The sequence below is a fragment of the Lissotriton helveticus genome, chromosome 1_1 (genome assembly GCF_964261635.1).
Source record: "Lissotriton helveticus chromosome 1_1, aLisHel1.1, whole genome shotgun sequence".
Taxonomy (NCBI): Eukaryota; Metazoa; Chordata; class Amphibia; order Caudata; family Salamandridae; genus Lissotriton; species Lissotriton helveticus.
This window is the reverse complement of record NC_136057.1, coordinates 1,033,812,372-1,033,833,658: the sequence shown is the minus strand read 5'-3', so window position 1 is coordinate 1,033,833,658 and position 21,287 is coordinate 1,033,812,372. Positions and strand designations below refer to the sequence as shown.

General features: G+C 42.0%; 1 protein-coding gene across 1 annotated transcript in view; it reads right to left on the bottom strand.

Moving 5' to 3' along the window:
- The window catches only part of KCP (kielin cysteine rich BMP regulator), a 622,724-nt gene that overhangs the window by 369,420 nt on the left and 232,017 nt on the right, over nucleotides 1–21,287 (bottom strand). The window contains exons 12-15 of the mRNA XM_078677796.1: nucleotides 14,078–14,145; nucleotides 3,809–3,979; nucleotides 2,583–2,679; nucleotides 1,578–1,660 (exon numbers count right to left, since the gene is read on the bottom strand). Of these exons, the coding sequence (XP_078533922.1) occupies nucleotides 1,578–1,660; nucleotides 2,583–2,679; nucleotides 3,809–3,979; nucleotides 14,078–14,145 (419 nt within the window). The remainder of the gene's footprint in view (nucleotides 1–1,577; nucleotides 1,661–2,582; nucleotides 2,680–3,808; nucleotides 3,980–14,077; nucleotides 14,146–21,287) is intronic.

Sequence of the window (21,287 nt, the reverse complement as noted above, 5' to 3'; positions counted from 1 at the left end):
AAAACTCAAGTGGATTGGAGGAGTTTCTTGCTCTTGGTGAAACAGCACACCGAAACATAGCAAAGAGGCATGTTTCACAAAGTCACCCTAAGGACCTTAGTCACCAACATGCATTTTAAAGTGTTTGTGGCCTAAACATTAGGCTACTCTATATTGTTAATTGACTGCTTGTTTTACTTTGAGAGTTTGATTTCACTCCTAATAATATATTTCATTATTGCAGTTGCCTTCAGTGAGCATTAAAGTCGAGGAGGGGAATCTAACTTCATAGGAACTGTGATGTCAATCCAAAAACATTTATACAGTGAATTGTTCAGAGAGGTGTATTGCCATTAGAGACATTTTTACCATGTCCAAAAAAGCACAAGCCATGTGTACCTATGGCTGCCCCGAAATATGGTCCTTTAGATGTAACACTAACCATATATCACTGCTGAAGTATTCAATCTGCTATTTGATGAAAACAAACATGGACGCTTATCATACTGGGACAAGCTGATGCCGCAAACCTCTTTGAAAAATTGGCCGTATTAGTCTTAGAGAATATAGGCCATTTCCAGTTCTTCACTAAAAAAGACAAACAGCGAAACATCTACCCTGTCTAAAAACGCCAACTGGCAAGCAGAGTTTTCTCTCCCAAAGTTGAGTAGCTAATGATGAAAACAATAAGTAAATCTGGTGCCTGCAGCCATGATCACCCTGCCCATACTGAAACTGCTGCAATTAAAAAGCTTGTAGCTGATGCTTACAATTCAGCTGAGTGTCAGGCATGAGGCTATAGTCTGTTCAGATCGCTACTTCTCTAACTTCTCTGATGATAATGACTAATAATCCTGGTGAAACTTGATTGGTGGAGCATTTGCTTTCCTGGTTCATTTGGCTTGATTTAATTTGAACAATGGGGTAATTATAGTCGACCTTCAATATTTCTTTAGCGTTCCATCGTATATAAACATTGGTGTTAAGTTAAGCTATGCAGCATGGCCATTCCCTGACACCATTGCCCAAGTAGACTTAGGGGGTAATTTATAGTTTGGTGGACCCGGTACCCTGTCTGCCAAAATGATGGTCCACATGCCCTGATTGGGTAACGAGGACCATCGATAGAATCCCCCTTGGCTCTGCCGACAGAAAGCTTCCTCTGACAGCCTGATAGAATAGGGGTCATGGGAGGAAGGCATTACATTGCCAGCCCAATTTAGGGTGGATGGAGTGATATCCTTTTCTTTCTGTCTGTCACCATGAGGTAAAATTTGGAGGAGAGGGACAAAATAAAACAAATAATAATCCCCCACACCCAGGGAGAAAACTCCCTGGTTGTAGGGATCATTAGTTTTTATTTTTCAAAAACAAACCGTCAAGGTACAGAGCTCCCCAATGGATAAGCAGTGATCTCTAAATTTAGCAGAGGGTAGGCCGTGAGGGTGCCGAACATAATGTCAACTCTAGATCTGAGCCTTGGTGTTAGGTTTGTGGCATTGCAGCCAGTGCACATTTCACTGCACTCATTTCTAGAAGGCCTCTACTTCTGAGCCAAACTGTTTTGTTGGCTATCACAGATTGCCCCAGGCACTCACCAGGCAGGAACAGTTAGTGCACGGGTTGGTTCTTGCCAGGAAATAGTCTCCATCTTGATAGTGCTCACCTTCATACTCACAGCCTAGGAGAGGAGGGATGGAGAAAAAGAGATGTTAAAAGCAACCAAATACCAACTCTGAGATGAGTCTTCTTTCAGTGAGTACTAAATGGGGCCACTGGAATTATGCAGCAGGGGAACACCAAATTATGTGGCAGGGTTGAACAAATTATGCAGAAAGAAAAGGCAAATTATACGGCATAATGGAGCCCTTTTTTATAGTATTACTTAATTTTTTATACATTTTGCACATTATAACACTATCTGGGCACAGATTTCACCTCATTAGTGCCAGTTTAACAACTAAATACAGAAATAGGCAACCGAAAGATGACCGTTTAACCATATTGCACTGTTTTTAGCAACTTTTGGTCCATTTGATCCGTTTGAGCTAGAAACATTGTTTTGTTAAAATCTGCAGATTATGCATCAAATGATGGATTATGTGGCAAATGCGGAGAAAAAGATGCAGACGCAGAATCACATAATTCCAATGGCCCTGGTACTTAACAAGGGTGGGAATGGCTGAGGAGCCACATTGAAATATTAAATGCTGTCTTAGACTGTATTAATAAATGCTTTTACTGAGGCATGTGACACATTCATCACCCAAAATCTTTATCCTGGCTTCACTGCGGTACATTTGGGTTACTAGGTCCTTTCAATTAGCAATGCCATGTGTTTTACCTATATAATGTATGGATAATGTATATGCAAGGTTTAAATGTGTAACCTATAAAAACTGCTATAAATCAGGAGATTTCAGTTTATATCTTTTATCTAAATAAATTAAGACATGAATGTCAAAAATGTCAGTGTATTCTAAAGATTTATGAACTGTGCTCAGGTCAGCCAGGATCCTTCCCAATTTCTGCCATCAAAATAGTGACCCACCCTAGTGCCTTAAATGGCTCCTTGGGGTAGGTATGGGTTTTCACAATATTACCTGGCCGGCAAATTGGACAGCACTCTCCAGGTGGGGTGTATTGATCCAAGCAACTGAGTTCAGGGCAGCCAGCTCTTTCGCAAAGAACAGTCCCACTCTAAAAGAAAGACAGGAGCGTTTGGGCTATGAGTCTTTAAACCACAAGATACACTCAACCACTAAACAAGTGAGGGAGTGTGAGAGAGAGAGCTCAAGAGACAGAAAATGGGGAATTGAGAAAAAAGAGAGGTGAGAGGAAACTAAGAAGAATGTATGCATGGTAATGGCATAGAAGAAATACAAAATAGAAGAAACAGGATTAAAATACTCACACAGGAAGACAGGAAGTGGGGAATGAGAGAGAGCATGTGAATAGCAAAGAAACTGGGAGAATGAGATCAAATATGAAATATAGCCCAGTATAACGGATCAGAATGCAAATAAGATGGAGAGATCTAATGCAAGGAGAGGTCACAGAAGCAATTGAGACGAGAGTGAGAGTGGTTCAGTTCCAAATCTTCATGCATGCCCACAACCCTACCAGATATTCCTGCAAACTACATGAGAGGTGTAGCCCTGTCACCTTCTTACCCCAGTCCCAGTGGAGGTATACTTCTAAGTGTTGTCATGGGTATATAACTATTCTCACTGAGTCTAGTGCACATCGCAGAAGGCGACAACTCTCCACATCCAGTGCCATTTCATCTCACTGTGTCAGGCTTGGGAGGGCCAATTCCTCTTTCCCTCATCAAATCCAACTATTTGTCACTGGGAGATGGAGGTCTGCTCCCCTTCTTTTTCAATCTCAAGACCTTAGGTTGGGAGATGAAAACTTACCCTTTAAATATTGAACTCTAACTATACAGAAAATGTGTTTTCCTCATCTATCTGCAGCCCCTCACCTTGAAGGATCAAGGCCTGTAGCTTCTCCTTTTCTACCAATTTCAATTCTCGTCACTGGCCTGTGAAAGCATGGAAATCTCCTCTTTATTATTAAATCCCAAGACTAGTCAAAATAAAATGAAAAGCGCATCGCTTATGCTGCTCTCTCTCTGCCTAATCTCCTAGCAGTACAGGGCAATGTTTTGCCCCCATCAAGATCAGTATGCATTCCTAATTCCTCTAACTAGAGTATGTCTGCTCCTCTAAAGACTGTAATCCAATCTCAGCTTCGATCTGCAGACTCAGAAGCCACATGATACCAATTGTTCCTTAAACACACTGCATGAGCTACCACATCTCCTCACCCTGCAGGTGCACTTGGTGCACTGATCTTCTTGATAACTCTGCCCATTCCTCAGCCGATGACCATTGTAGACACAGCCAGCACACTCTGGGCAGCATTTACCCCGTGGGATGATGGGATGTTCACAGCTGCTGGGTGCACATGTTTTGGTCACACACTGCACCTGGCCATCCTAAACAAAAATGAAATCAAGAATTCAGTGCATGCGAAAATACAAGCAAAATAGATTCTATAGACAGTACCACACATCTTTCTGAGGTAGCTGAGTAAATAAATAGTCATGATTACACATTATTTCCCAAGGAGTGGCATCTGAAGCTGTATGACCATGTAAAAGCGCAGAGGGTATGGGGCACCAGACTTCCTGAATGCATTATGTGTGATGTGGAAACAACCACACAGGTTTAAGACTGCCTAGAGGATGCCGGGATCCAAAGACACAATCACACCTTTCTCAGACTCCACTGAATTACATGGGATACCACCAGCACAGCCCTCGAATTCTCCGTACCCTACAGACTGCATCAAAGCAGACTTCATTTACTACAGTATCATTGCTCACAGTAGGCACCATTGTAAATTGATTCTGGAGGGTGGAATGTGGGTTGTAAGGTCGAAAAAACAAAATTGATACATCTTTTTGTGAGAAACCTAATGTGAGATACTTTAAATGAGCAAGTGCATGCTTTCAAGTAAATGCAGAAACTGAAAAAATAGAGTAATTCAATTAGTAAAAAAGCAATGATTGTGCCCACGATGTTCCCCTAAACTGCTAAATCTAACCCTTAAGTCAGACCACTGTAAACCTAATCATGGCCTTCTCTTTACCCTAAGTCACAAACTAGCCATTATGCTATCCATAGCTTAAAGGCATTCACAGGCCCTGTGCCAACCCTTATTCCTACGCCTTCCTCCATTGGTAACCCTAATCTCAACCCTTTCTGATACCCTCTACTTTACACTTCCTGAACCTAACCTAAACCAGCCCTCAAACCCAAACCCTAACCCTTGCCTACTCTCTAACATTTGCGCTAACCACAGTCTGAGGACTATTCCTTTCTCTATTCATAATCAGAACTTAGACTATGCCAAATCCCATCCTGTCCCTTAAGCTAAACCTTTTATTCTTCACTATAAACATTTCCCACTTTTTTCACCTTTTTAGTTTTTACATTATTCTAATTTTTGAGAAATATTGCACTCTTCCTAAGGTCCATGTTGTATGGATCACACGTAGTGACCATGGAGACTGTAGCTGTGACTCTGACTTTTTCAAACACAGGCAGTACTTTTTTTGGGGATAAAAGTCCCCTACTTGTCAATGGAATGTTGCGGTGCCCTGCTCTACTTCTAGTGAGCCCAACAATGAGGCAACCCCACAGGAGGTGCTACATGTTTTTGGGTGACATTAGTGTGGGGCTTGTGTGTTGGTGAGTGACAGGGCTAAGCCCATTCTCAGCCAGAGACTTCCTAATGGCTCTCAATAGTAAAGCACCATTCATAATGACACTGAGTGTGAGAGTGAGAGTGAAAAAGTGTGAGGGAGAGAAAGAGTGTGCACTTGTCTGTCTTTAACACACACTGTGATACTAGTCCTCACATTGTTGGTAGACCCTGTCATAAGCCAAATAAACAGCATCTCTGTGAGGACCAGCACGCTTCAGGGACCGGCCCCTTTAGTGTGTTTAGGTACTTTTGAGCAAGTGTATCATAAAATATAAAAGTGCAGTTATATTTTCTTTGGGCCTCTATATAACCTACCTCAGTATCAATGTGCAGGTGGAGTGAGAAGAGTAAATACACACTCCATTGCAGTTGCAGTCAATGAGCGGTCCTCATATATGTTGGTGTGGCGTGGTGTATATGTGTGTCTGTGTAGTCTGCAATTTCTCTATAGATGGATTAGTAAATGGTGGGCTTTACAGAAACCCCAGCTGGGTTTTATTGCACAAAATGGCGGTATTTTTGTTACAATCTGGTGATATCCATCTCACACACCCAGCCTCTATTTTCGAAACCTCTCCCCGATGCATGTTGTAACTGGAAAATATGGAAAGTATTCAGCCCATTACTTTTGTACAGGTTATATTTCCCTTGCCTGTGTGAATCTCAACCAACCCCTCCCTTTCTTGTGTTTTTTTCACACCTTCCTTTACAACAGGAGAGATGTGGGGCTCTAAATTAAGGCAACAACACCTCACATTTCACTAGTTAGAACCACTCTGACTGTGGACTCAGAGTTCATAAGCATGTCAAATCTGTCCAACAACAACAACCAAATGCTGCTTGAGGAATGGGCGAGCCCCAATCTTTTGAATGTGGCACACTCATCCTACCTTCATCACTCTTCAGCCTCTACTTAATTCAGTCCCTTTGTCTTCCCACTGAGGAGGCCTGCACAGAGGACAAAAGGACCAGGAATGGAACATTGGAGTTGTTTCCATACACCCTCTAGACTGGGTCTACATCTGGGATAGCCTGTGTAGTTTCCTTAGTATTTGGACCTGAGGAATGAGGGACGTTGAGGAGCTGGTTTGCATCTGCCTGGAGGAGTATCGTGGAAGGACCTCCATGAGGGCATCTCAATGGGACTGAGACTGTCATGAGTCCATGACTTCATCCCAATACTACTGCATAGAAGACAACAAGAACATCCTCTGGGTTGAGAGTGCTAAGTCACCTTTATCATCAAGAAGAGTGAGCCTCCATTATCCCCGACATACAAAGTGTTTTTAGGACACCTAAGTTCACCTTGGGTCAACCCTAGAGGAATTAGAACAAAGTCAGTCTTCATGCCCTTGGCGTGAGTATTTTTCTGCTAATTGGAGAAGATGCCCAGATTTATGAACCATTTTATTTATTGTACCAGCTTTTCGGTCCCATGGATAATGTTGGTTGAAGCAGCAATCCTGCCTAAACTGACCAGTAGCCAATGGCTACTAATGTCACCATTGACAGATGTGGATGCTGAAGGTCAAGTGGCTGCCCACACCACCAGAGATTCTTGACTCCAACTGATACACCTTGAGGTGCAGTCCCTAAACCTATATTTATTCTTTAACCATTTTTATTGGTTTTTTATTTTAATCAATGCAGACAATTTTACATCAATTACAGTAGGTGGTTATAATCTACATCATATTACCGGTTCACAGAGTGTGCAGGTATGGGATATGCTCTGCGCAAAATGTTCTTGTGTATATATTGAAATTTCAGATTGCGAGAAAGTTTACACGGGTATTGAAGAATCTTGTCCCACTCCTTCTGTGACAGTGTGCAACTCATGTCAAGCTCCCATTGTTGTCTAATATGATGCAATAAGTCTTGCGGAGTGTATCGGCAACTGGAGTTTCTGCAGGGCCGCTCGCTGCCTTCCCTTATTCCAAATAAAGGTACCTAACATACCATGGAGAGAACAGAATGTCGCTCTAGGAATGTGTACCTGTAGGTTATGAAAGTAATAAAGGAGACATGGGAGCATATCCATGTTGGACAGTGAAACCCAGCCATGCACCACAGGTGGAAGTGTGCTCTAGAATGTCAGTTGTGGTCGGAGGGATGTGATGGCCTGCTTAAGGTTCCCGTCAATTAAGTCCTGGGTATCATGGTAAACATGAATCCCAAGATAACAGAATGTATGTGCCTTCCATCGCACAAGGTGGGGTCATTCCTTTAGGTAGTTCGGTGGGCATTGGGGGCTCAGGGGGAACAGGCAGGTTTTCGCCCAATTCACACCAAGTCCCGAAGGCGCTTGGAATTCGTCATGGGCTGTCTCTATACTTCCGAGCCCCTGTCTGATATCTCAAATATAAATGAGGACATCCTCTGCGTATAGGGAGACAGCATGCAATTCATTCCCTAAGAGAATGCCTCACCCCTCTCCATCACACCGTTGTTGGTGGGCAAATTATTCCATTGATAACGCAAAGAGGAGCAGTGATAATGGGCATCCCTGGCGGGTGCCCCAGCTGATCGCTATCAGGGCTGAGATTAGCCCACTTATTTTTATTCTGGCAGTGGGGCTGAATAAAATAGGCAGATGAGGCCTAGCAGGCGGTCTGGATGTCGAATCGCGAGAGCTTTACAAAAATGTAAGTCCAGTCTGCAGTGTTCAATGCTCTTTTCAAGTGAATCACTAATCAAGCTGCAGCTTATGCTCCAGAACCCTGTGTGCTTGCTCCACCTGATAATAAGCAGATAGTGTCCCTGGAGCTATTACATGCGCAAGCCATTGTTCAAAGGACACCAGGTTGCGGCCCTCCACTCCACCATGGAATCCAACAATCCGGAGATCCTTGCAGCCGTATCGTCACTCGGAGTCCTCTGCCCTAAAGATCAGACATGGCCTTCAAGGTCCGTGACAGTAGGTCGCAGTTCGTCGAGTATGCACTTCATCTGAGTGACCCTTCCTGACAGCTTTTTGTGGTCCTCCCAGAGTAAGTTCACCTCAAATGCCACAGTGTTGACTCTGATGTGCAGATCTTGCCTGGTTTCTACTTTGGTTGTTATAATTGTATCAAACTGCTCAGGCGGAGGAGTCTCATCTCAACCATGTCCACTCAGCCCCAGGGATCGCGGTCCCTGGCATCCCAGATAATGGGTCCGTCGCTTTCTCGTCTCCCCATGTTCCACTCTCGCGGGGGAGCACTTCAGTAAATTGTAGCGTTACAGGTAATATGGAGGGGAAGGAAGCCCAGTGAAACCACCCCCACTTAGGGAATACTGTGGGCTGCCTGCTCTTTCCCAATGGCAGTTCAAGTGTATAGCCCCAGGATAAGGGTGCTGTGCCAGAGGAATTGCACCTTCAGAGTGCAGACAAGGAGACTAGCAGGCACTGCCCAGGGACAGTTTCTCCTCCAGCGCTTGTCTTGGGTCAGTGCACAGATGGCAAGCAGAATAAGGTCAGATAGGGCCCAGCAGAATAAGAACCCACTACACCTTTTGCCAGAACAAGGGGCAGAAGTTAATGAGAGGGCCACAAGCAATCCCAAACCGCAGCTGTCACGTGACTATGTGCACCATGGGCCTTATGCAATCAGTGGCAGAAAGGCCAAGGGCAGTGTAGCGTTGTGATGTTACTTCGACGAAGAAGGGCGTAGTTGGGGGGAACGGTAGCTGGACCTGCCTCTCCTCTTACCTTGGGCAGGTGTTCAGTGACAGGGAGAGATGCACCAGCAGTCCAAGCCCCCTATCCCCCTCAGGTCAGAGGCTAGGAACTCACATTGCACATCTCCCAGGCTGCCATAGGCCACAGCGCCCAGTGCCACTCCGTCCATCTGCACCCAGTGACGGTGAGCGCTGTTACTGGGCAGCCTAGGTTGAGTAATCAGAGCCACCACTCTTGAGTGTGAGACAGCCCTCGAGGGGGACCCCCAGCAGCGCATTGAGGGGGAGAGAGTCAGCCCAAACACAGGCTCCACACTCAATGGGTTGTGATTCCCCACTCATCGACACTGCTCCAGTCAGGGGCCTCCAGTCCAGTAGATATGCCTGGCATCAGGATACAGAGACCAGGTGCACAGCCCCCACCGGCAGTGGCATAGCACGTCCTCACTGCCACGCTGAGTCAGCCAGGGTTTGACAGAAAGGATCACAGTCAGGAATCCCCACTGACTTCGCTGCTTGGGTGCAAGGTATTAGGAGCTCCTTTCCCGCTCCGACTCCGATGTCGGGTGGCGCTGCTCCCACGGTGGCTGCTCCAGTGGCCCGTCCTCAGCCACCTCGCGCCTCCGCAGTCTCTCCATGTAAAAAATCCTGCATTCTGTCCATTGCCACCTGGTACAGGGAAGAGAGGGCCAAACAGGGAGAGCCCACCACAGCCCCCTACGAATGAATAGGCTTTATCTGGGTCCACGGACCTCTTCAGCCAGGCCTGCACACATTTCGCCATGCAGCTTCTCTGCAGTCAAGGGGAAAAAACAAGGGATCGTGACAGTCTTCAGGGCCTCAAAAACAACCTCTGTTGCTCCCAGGCACACCACTCCCTACGGACCAGATTTTATGGGCAGCACAACGCCATATAGCAGATAGATGACATTGGATAGTGGGTTGAGACGAGGAGCTAGTCTAGATTGCATCCACCGTCTTGCTGCAGTCGGCCATGCCCCACGTACCTAAACCTATGATATTCTTATGAAACTTAATGAAAGCCGAACTTGTGTCAGGATTTACTTTCATTTAATTTCTGGAGAATACAGCTACTATTTAACAATCCAAATGCTGGAATGGAGCTTAAGTCAAAAAAAGAGGGTTAGGGGCCTGTGTCTGTACTGGCTTGGACCACTCAAATATGCTGAACAAACAGAAATGCCAGGCAGATTTTATTTTTTCATTTTTTGTCAGTCAAAATGTACTGGAGGGTTGTCTATTTTATTTTAGTTTTTGAATTTTTAGAAAAACATTCATCACTTTAAAATATGTCATCAGATAGACAGTCATCAAACAGTGAAACAAAATTACATAAAAACAACAACAGATGTGCAATAATGTGCAATAATAAACTGTACAAGTGCTCGAAGGAAATATGTGTCAATTGATGCAGGCAACACAAAACAATACACAGTGGTATACCTAACGATACATTCTCATTAGGAACCAGTCCTTTCTATTGGGTACAAAAGACAAGCGGGCCTCGGGTTGCAGAGAACTGCCTGCCTGTCTTACTTGAGCCAAGGATCAGAAAACTAATTAAGGGGTTGCACGACTAGGGAACACACAGTGTGGATTTAAACAGCCCTAGTGGCACCCTTATTATTTTTCCAAGGCTCAGGGTCAACGCGTTTCGAACCACCACGTTAGTATGGGTTCTCCTCAGGACACGGACTGGACGAAAGCCAAAACTGGAAGTGACAAAAGATGTCACTCGTAAATAGTTGCAATGTCGCTCGAGTAGGAGTAGCTCGAATGGAGGTCGCAGTGCAATCAGGCGTCTCTCATGTATCGTATTTCTTCATGGAATGACGTGTTTTCTGCAAAAGATGGTCAAAAGCGATCCCCTGGTATTTAGAGGGGCACGACTGAGATGGAGCCAACCGTGAAGGTGGCGGCCAGCACAGGAGCCCAGAAATCTCTCTTTTGGCGTCTGCTCGTGTTATTCGAAGCGATGATGGGACACCAAATGGTGGCGAGCAGTCGAAGCGATCTGTTCGTTTCACTCGACAGCGGCGCTTCGAAAAACATATATTCTATGCTCATCACACACAAAATTCCACCAAGTCTGCACAGACAATTTAGAGTTATCCTTCCAGCAAGACAAGATTACTTTGTAAGCAGTTGCAATGAATAAGTCAAACAATTTTGCATTATAAGAATGTAAGTCCAAAACATCAGATATAGAACCTAGAAAAATATGCACCGATGAAAACGGTTCAGAAAAACGAAAAATGCGCATACAGTATTTCCAAACTGATTTCCAAAAGGTAATAACTCGTGGGCAATCAAATAGGAGGTGTTTAAGTGTGCCTGGGTGAGATGAATTTATTTATTGTTAATTATTTGGTAATTAATATGTGTTAATTAGTTCATTTATAATTACATCAATTTAATAATATTAATTGTTATTAATTGATTAATTGAAATTTATATTAATTGTGTATTTTTTGTATGTGTAGTGTGTTGTGTGTTAAAGGGGGAGTAGTGTGGGAAGTAATTTTTACCCCCATGCTATCCAACGCTTTCCCTACTGTTGCACCCTCTGGAGTGGGAATAGTAATTTAAACCCCTACGCTATCCAACGCTTCCCCTACTGTTGCACCCTCTGGAGTGGGAATAGTAATTTAAACCCCTACGCTATCCAACGCTTTCCCTACTGTTGCACCCTCTGGAGTGGGAATAGTAATTTAAACCCCTATGCTATCCAACGCTTTCCCTACTGTTGCACCCTCTGGAGTGGGAATAGTAATTTTTACCCCTACGCTATCCAACGCTTTTCCTACTTTTGCAATATGTGGAGTAAGTATATATATTAATTTATATGTAGAGTTTTTAATTAATTTTAAATTTATATGTATTAGTTATAATTTTTAAAATGTTTTAATGTTTTTATTTAATATTTGTAAAATGATATGTATTTTTAAATTATTTTTACATTATTATTAATACATTTTAAAAAACAATATTTTTGATTCCGATATTTTTGTACTACGATAATATATTTTCGATATTTTTGTACTTACCATTATGAAGATATAACTCCGATATTCTTGATGTCGATATTTGTGTGTCGATATTTTTCTATGTCGATATTCTGTCTGTCGATATTATGTCATAGATCCTATGTAACCTGTGCAGGGAGCAGCAGATGGTCGCTTTGTCCAATGATGGGAGGGCCATCACTTCATTTTCACGGGCATTGGCACTACCCAGCTGACGTGCCATGCAGTGTCTGCAGGGAGCGGCAGGGCGAGAGCTGGGGAGGCGGGGGCACGCTGGCAGGGCTGGACCCAGGGGCACAGGAGCTCCCCCCCCCTCTCCCCTCCCCTCTCTGCCAGCCTCGGCTCGGCTTCCCCGTCAGACACGCACCCGCCTCCCCTGAAAGAAGGAGAAGAAAAAAATATATACCGGACTGACAAAAGGAGGCACGGACAGCGGGAGGGGGGGCAGGAACGGAGACACGGACAGCGGGAGGGGGGGCGGGAACCAGCACAATCAGAAGGCAAGACAAGCATGCTCCTCTGAGAACAGTTGGGAGCGAGGGGCTAGGGAGAATGGCGAGGATCGGCTGAAAGCACAAGTTGCAAGTGCTGGTGTTTTCAGCTGATCCTTGTTAGTTTGCAACCACGCTGAAAACACAAACACAATTTAAATAAATAAACACACACCTTTTCCCCTGCCAGAGTCAAAGTGGTGAAGGCGGGTCTGGGGTAATTGCTGGAGCAATGAGTGCAACCGGAGGAGACGCAGCGCCATGTGTGCTGCAGAGGCGGGGACGGAGTCCCAACGGCGTCGTGACATTTCTTCATGAGAAAGTGTCCAGAAATGTGATAAACACGGTGGCATGTAAACCAGCAGTGAGTGCAGCGCACAGTGAAAGCGCATGGCGCGGGGGATGAAATTAAGAAACGAATGCCTCCTGAGCCTCTCTGGGCTCTAAAACAACTGTGGGCGGCACCGGCAATGTGCCCCGACGCCTCCCCCTCTTCCCAAGGTAGCACGGGGCCCTCCACTCACCGGGTCTGTGGCGGGGCTCTTCTCTGGTGCTCCCGGTGGCATGTAAACCAGCAGTGAGTGCAGGGCACAGTGAAAGCGCAAGGCGCGGGGGATAAAATTAACAAACAAGGAGCTTTTTCAGCCAGGCGTAGGGGGTGGAGAAAACAAAGAAACAATTAACAGCGCAGCGCGCTGAATATGTATAATTAACAGCGTGGTGCTCGGAACTCATGACGAGCACCGTGCTGAATATGTTTAATTAACAGCGCGGTGCTCGTGATCATTGTAGAAGAAAGTTCCCCTCAAACACAAATACAATACAAGCGTTGTCAGAGCCGCCCCCGTGGGAGCACAGGGAGGAGACTGCGAGCGGGTGGGGAGCTGGCACAGACTGACGAAAAAACAGCCCTGGCAAAAAAAAAAAAAAGGAAACACCCACAATGGGCCACCTCTTCATGACGAAACAAAGGGGGCGGACCTTAAAAAACACAGAAACGCCCGCGAATCTGCTCCGAGAATGATTGCCACGTCTCTCTTCCAATGGCTAGCCTCCATTTACAGAGCTAGCCAATGGAAGAGAGAGGTGGGTTAAAGCCCCACTGTTGAAGTCATAAAATCTTCAGCTCCGCCCACTGCTTCGCAGTGCGACGGTATGCTCGACCTAAAAAGGAAGGGAAGATAAATAGAGCTTCTTTGCCCACAGAGGATGAGCCAAAAGCAAACGCCAGACACCAATGTGCATCCTGGGTCCACTGGAGGTGCTGTCTAAATAGGGACCTTCAGTAGCAGGGCTGAAAGTGAATTTCGCAACTGAAAGTGAATTTCCCACACACTATTGCTTTAAGTTTTGCAAATTATTAAAGATGAGCAACACTCTTTCACGGTCTGCTAAGATCAGCATTCATTCCTGAGCACCAAATGATTCGTTTCAGGAGATGTAGTAATTCGTTAATTTTAGTACATGATTACATATTACAGAGAAGATGTGAAACTTCAATTGGTGCTGGCCCTTCCAAACAAACAAGCCTCCTAATTCAAAATGTAGAGGCTATCCTCAAAAACACACAATCAGTGCCACTGGTAGCAACATGCAGAATTCAATTTAGCTCAGAGCTAAACTTACCAGGCACGTGCAGGTGTTGCAGGGCTCTGGCTTCCAAGTCTCTCCTTCTTGACGCCCATCAACACAGCCTGGAAGTAAAAGGAAAGCACACGAGAGAACCAATGAATATGGATCATTCACACTCTACACACTATCAAGGTAAAAGACTGTGCAAGCTTAGCTGAGGAAATCTGATCAAGTCAGATGGCCCTCATTACACACACATTATTACATTTAATTTCCATTGTAGGGAAATGTTTGGATATTAGCTATCCAGGAAGCATGGGCTCCAAAAGTGATCGACCTTATAGCTAAATTAACTGTAGATTCTGCTTGATACTTTTGTTGGAGTGCACCCTCAATATTGTCACCAGAATACTGATGGGACACAATATCGAACATAGATTATTGACAGGTAAGTAAGTCTAGATTTTCGATATCTAACTCCACATATATGTACCTGGAGATATAGCTTCAAGGTACTTCGGCGTGGAGTGAAGAACAGAAAATCTATTCTTCCCTAAATGCACTTGCCTTCCAATATTTTGTCCCTTGATAATTTGTCCTTGATATTCTTGTACCACGATATTCTGCTGGTCCATATTCAGTAGTACAACTCTTGTTAAGACGTGTTGCTCTGCCAGAAGAGATATCATCACTGAGTAACACTGGCAAATGCGCACTTCATTCTATGCAGTAAAGTTTGCCACGGCTCCAACTATCCTATAGCAGCTGACTCCTTCACACACCAAACTCTGCCTACAAACCTAGATAGCGTAAAAAAAGCTCATCCAACTCTGCTTTGCTCAGTTGCACCTCTCATGACATGCAATTCTGTCAGAACAGCGGCACAGACCGATACTAGTGTGGTTATGTCTGCATGTTCCAGGTACTCTGTTAGGCCCCAACTACCACTACCCCCCCCCCCACACCCCGAGTATTACACCACATAGATGGCCTGTTCCTCACTAGTCTTCCGGCCCCTTCATTCGCTCTCATCTTCACCTCCTACTCTCTCTCTTTCCTGCTCAGCATTTCGAATAAACTTTGATCATTTTAAGTGCTACAACCGGAAGGCTTCCTTGCAGCTTCCAAAAAGACATGTTTCATTCCCTCTGCCCTTTTTCCTACACAAGCCAAGAAGGATTAGTTGTACTTGTGCAACCGGTCTTTTTTTATATGGCTGCTCGAAGGTAAACATTTTTAATTGACGGTTAAATGACGTTTCACCGTACTGGATTCCATAACTGGTCGATGCTAAGTTATGCTACCTGGTTTTAAGGCAGCCCATATGTAATGTGGAACACGTTTATGCAGAGAGTTTAGAAAGTCTGGCACTAACTAAACTACATATTCTGAAACATTTCTGTTGCAACTCTTAAGCCGGATTTCACCGGGATACCTGATGGGTGCTTGTCAATTTTAAAATGGCTCCTTCATAACTTATGCTCAGGAAAAGTTAAGAGAGCTTTCTCTGTTGTAAATATAGGGAAAAATAAACCTACAGAAATTCTTCTAATACTGGGGCTAGTTGGTGTTTACTTGGATAAGCTGTTTCATCTGTTGTGTCTGCTAATGTTGCAGTATTACGGCTGGTAATAAGTTGTTATGGACTGCTGGCTACCACATTTTCTGCAGTTTTGGAATATTGTAAATATCAGGTGTTATCAACCTCTGAAGAATGAAATGCCATAGTGGCCCCACAATGTGTGACTTCATCTCACAAGCAACCCTCTATCCCCGCTTTTTGCTTTGACCTTTTAAAAATACATTTAGTGCAGTGTATGTCAGGGTGCACTGCTGTATGGTTGAACAGGTGTTTTCGTACCTGGGATCTCTCATTACAACTTTGAAAAGTGAAGTGCTAATCATTAACCCTAACATTTCTGAAAAATTGTAAATATTGAGAATGAAAAATATATGCTAATTGAAGACATGGGTTTAGAACGTTATTGATTATTTTCTCAATATTTCCTTCTTCTATGATTGCTACAGAGAGTTATCCTGGGTGGTATAGAGTCAAAATATCGAGTTTTTATTATCGACTAGACACAATATCGAGTCAAAAATATAGAATGGACATAATATCGACTAGACATAATATAGACAACAAAAATATCGACTAGAAAAAATTAATATCGATTAGAATGGACATAATATCGAATAAAAAAAATAGAATGGACATAATATCGAATCAAAAATATAGAATGGACATAATATCGACTAGACATAATATAGACAACAAAAATATCGAGTTTAAGGTAAGTTAATATTATTTTTTATTTTTTTGTGTAATATAATTCTGTAGCGGGTTGTGGGTTTATAGGGGAATAGGGTGGGAAGTAATTTAATTATAATTAATTAAGTATGTTAATTTTTTATTGATATTTATTTAGAATTAATTGTTTATTAATTGGTAATTAATTAAAATATAATTGGTAATTAATTATAATTGAATAATTGATAAATATTTTAATTTTAGTCATTTATTTTCTGTAGCGGGTTGTGGGTTTATAGGGGAATAGGGTGGGAAGTAATTTAATTATAATTAATTAAATTTGTTAATTTATTTATTGATATTTATTTAGAATTATTTGTTAATTACTTATTAATTGGTAATTAATTAAAATATAATTGGTAAATAATTATAATTGATTAATTGCTAAATATGTTAATTTTATTAAATTATTTTCTGTAGCGGTTTGTGGGTTTATAGGGGAATATGTTGGGAAGTATTTTAATTCTAATTAATTAAATATTTTAAATTATTTATTGATATGTATTTAGAATTAATTGTTAATTAATTATTAATTGGTAATTAATTAAAATATAATTGGTAATTAATTATAATTTATTTATTGATAAATATGTTATTTTATTAAATTATTTTCTGTAGCGGGTTGTGGGTTTATAGGGGACTAGGGTGGGTAGTAATTTAATTATAATTAATTAAATATGTTAATTTATTTATTGTTAATTATTTTGAATTAATTGTTAATTAAATAATAATTGGTAATTAATTAAAATACAATTTGTAAATAATTGTAATTGATTAATTGATGAATATGTTAATGTCATTAATTTATTTGCTGCAACGGGTTGTGGGTTTATAGGGGAATAGTGTGGGAAGTAATTTAATTATAATTTATTAAATATGTCATTTAATTTATTGGTATTTATTTTGAATGAATTGTTAATTATTTATTAATAGATAATTAATTAAAATATAATTCGTAATTAAAAATAATTGATTAATTTTTAAATTGTAAATTAAAATATTGTTAATAGGTAATTAATTCGTATTAGTAGGTAATTTTTATAATAAAATAATTGTAAAATGTATTTATAAATAATTATTTAATATATTTTATACAATTGTAAAATATTTTAATTATTTTGTAATTGGTATTACTATTTATGTAATTTATATTTATATATGAAGTATTTACTTTCCCTACTATTGCACTCACTGGAGTTGGAATAGTAATTTTAACCTCTATGCTATCCAACTCTTGCCCTACTGTTGCACTCTCTGAAGTTGGAATAGTAATTTTAACACCTGCGCTATCCAACTCTTTCCCTACTGTTGAACTCTCTGGAGTTGGAATAGTAAATTTAACCCCTACGCTATCCAACGCTTTCCCTACTGTTGCACTCTCTGGAGTGGGAATAGTAATTTTTACCCCTACGCTATCCAACGCTTTCCCTACTGTTGCACTCTCTGGAGTTGGAATAGTAATTATAACCCCTACGCTATCCAACGTTTTCCCTACTGTTGCACTCTCTGGGGTGGGAATAGTAATTTTTACCCCTACGCTATCCAACGCTTTCCCTACTGTTGCACTCTCTGGAGTGGGAATAGTAATTTTTACCCCTACGCTATCCAATGCTTTCCCTACTTTTGCACTCTCTGGAGTGGGAATAGTAATTTTTACCCTTACGCTATCCAACGCTTTCCCTACTGTTGCACTCTCTGGAGTTGGAATAGTAATTTTAACCCGTACGCTATCCAACGCTTTCCCTACTGTTGCACTCTCTGGAGTGGGAATAGTAATTTTTACCCCTACGATATCCAACTCTTTCCCTACTGTTGCACTCTCTGGAGTTGGAATAGTAATTTTTACTCCTACGCTATCCAACTCTTTCCCTACTGTTGCACTCTCTGGAGTTGGAATAGTAATTTTAACCCCTACGCTATCCAACGCTTTCCCTACTGTTGCACTCTCTGGAGTTGGAATAGTAATTTTAACCCCTACGCTATCCAACGCTGTCACTACTGTTGCACTAGCTGGAGTGGGAATAGTAATTTTTACCCCTACACTATCCAATGCTTTCCCTACTGTTGCACTCTCTGGAGTGGGAATAGTAATTTTTACCCTTACGCTATCCAACGCTTTCCCTACTGTTGCACTCTCTGGAGTGGGAATAGTAATTTTTACCCCTACGCTATCCAATGCTTTCCCTACTTTTGCACTCTCTGGAGTGGGAATAGTAATTTGTACCCTTACGCTATCCAACGCTTTCCCTACGGTTGCACTCTCTGGAGTTGGAATAGTAATTTTAACCCCTATGCTATCCAACGCTTTCCCTACTGTTGCACTCTTTGGAGTGGGAATAGTAATTTTTATCCCTACGATATCCAACTCTTTCCCTACTGTTGCACTCTCTGGAGTTGGAATAGTAATTTTTACTCCTACGCTATCCAACTCTTTCCCTACTGTTGCACTCTCTGGAGTTGGAATAGTAATTTTAACCCCTACGCTATCCAACGCTTTCCCTACTGTTGCACTCGCTGGAGTGGGAATAGTAATTTTTACCCCTACGCTATCCAACGCTTTCCCTACTGTTGCACTCTCTGGAGTGGGAATAGTAATTTTTACCCCTACGCTATCCAACGCTTTCCCTACTGGTGCACTCTCTGGAGTGGGAATAGTAATTTTTACCCCTACGCTATCCAACTCTTTCCCTATTGTTGCACTCTCTGGAGTTGGAATAGTAATTTTAACCCCTACGCTATCCAACGCTTTCACTACTGTTGCACTCGCTGGAGTGGGAATAGTAATTTTTACCCCTACACTATCCAATGCTTTCCCTACTGTTGCACTCTCTGGAGTGGGAATAGTAATTTTTACCCTTACGCTATCCAACGCTTTCCCTACTGTTGCACTCTCTGGAGTGGGAATAGTAATTTATACCCCTATGCTATCCAACGCTTTCCCTACTGTTGCACTCTCTGGAGTGGGAATAGTAATTTTTACCCCTACGCTATCCAACTCTTTCCCTACTGTTGCACTCTCTGGAGTGGGAATAGTAACTTTAACCCTACGCTATCCAACGCTTTCCCTACTCTTGCACTCTCTGGAGTGGGAATAGTAATTTTTACTCCTACGCTATCCAACTCTTTCCCTACTGTTGCACTCTCTGGAGTTGGAATAGTAATTTTAACTCCTACGCTATCCAACGCTTTCCCTACTGTTGCACTCTCTGGAGTGGGAATAGTAATTTTTACCCCTACGCTATCCTATGCTTTTCCTACTGTTGCACTCTCTGGAGTGGGAATAGTAAATTTTACCCTTACGCTATCCAACGCTTTCCCTTCTGTTGTACTCAGTGGAGTTGTTACAGTAAATTTAAACCTATTGCTATCCTACGGTAAAAATATTGTATAGGTTTTGTTAATAATATGTATATATATATATATATATATATCCACAAACGAGCAACGCTTCTTCCGGAGTGCTGGGCCCCGAGAAAGGTGGCGCAAATACCGGCGAAGCAGTCCGGTCAATCAATTAATCCAAAGAAACAAAGTTCATCATGCGCTCTCAGGCAAAAAGGCAAAGGAACCCGATAATAGGATTTGCAGTTTTAATTACACAACGCGTTTCAGCTCAACAGCCTTGTTACACGTGAACAAGGCTGTTGAGCTGAAACGCGTTGTGTAATTAAAACTGCAAATCCTATTATCGGGTTCCTTTGCCTTTTTGCCTGAGAGCGCATGATGAACTTTGTTTCTTTGGATTATATATATATATATGTATTAAAATTAAATTATTTTTTTTAAAGTTATTTTAATTATTTTTTAATGTTACATTTATTTAAGTATTTTAAATAAGTAAAAAATAATTTTATTTAATATTATATTACTTTTAAATTACTTTTAAGACATTTAAAAAATTCGATATTTTGACAGTCTATATTTTTTACACTCGATATTTTGGAGTCGATATTTTTGTACTTACCTGTTTGAAGATAGGAAGTCGATATTTTGGCAGTCGATATTTTTACCTCGATATTTTGGCATCTCGATATTGTGACTGTCGATATTCTGTCAGTGATCCATTTTGGGTATTAGTAAACTCGTTTGCCATAGGCAACCACAACCACAGTGTAATGTTTTAAATCCTGAGTTTGTGTGTTTCTGGACCAAGCACACCCTACCTAAAATGCTTACCAGTATGAATGACAAGCAACGCCTAACCTTTGTAGTAGCCCTCGTTGCCTTATGTAACATTTATTATACATTGATATAATCTTGCACAATTCAGTGTCCCTGTATAATATGTGTGTAGGTGATGTAAAGAGCTCTGACACCTTACACGGGGATGAGTAGTTGTATAAAAGAAATACGATATAATAATTGCAAGTAAGGGGCTATGGAGAGATGAGGGGCACAATTGAGGGTTATAGTAAGAGAATCAGCTGAGGAAAAGGTCGTTTTGGGAAGGAGGCGGTGACAAAGATTGTGGCACAGGGCACCACCAACATGAAAGCCGGGCCTGAATTCTATTGTCTTGGTACCGTAGACGTCGTCTTCCAGCACAAGAGTGGTAACATCCACGATGCAAGGCCCACAGTAACGAAAGTAGAAAGGCAGACCTGTCGAGCAAAGTGGGACCTTCAGATAGAATCAGAGGGCAAAAGTAAATCTGTCTCTTCCAAGATGGACAGCAGGAATCTTCCAACACTCTTTTTTGTTAACTTGTATAATAAGTGTGGCAACTAGTACCAAGGATATGGAGGTGAGAAAACTTCTTTGAGGCTCAAGCCGGCAAGCACAGCAGGTCTCATTACTGCAAAGACGAGTAAAAGATGAAAGTCTAAGGCAAAGGTCAGAAGAGGGCAATCACAACTTCAGCCCCAAAAAGTAGAACGTTGTTCGAATATAGACTACTATGTTACAAAGATAGTCTATATTCTCAGAGCCACAAAGAGGGATTCCAATTGCTGT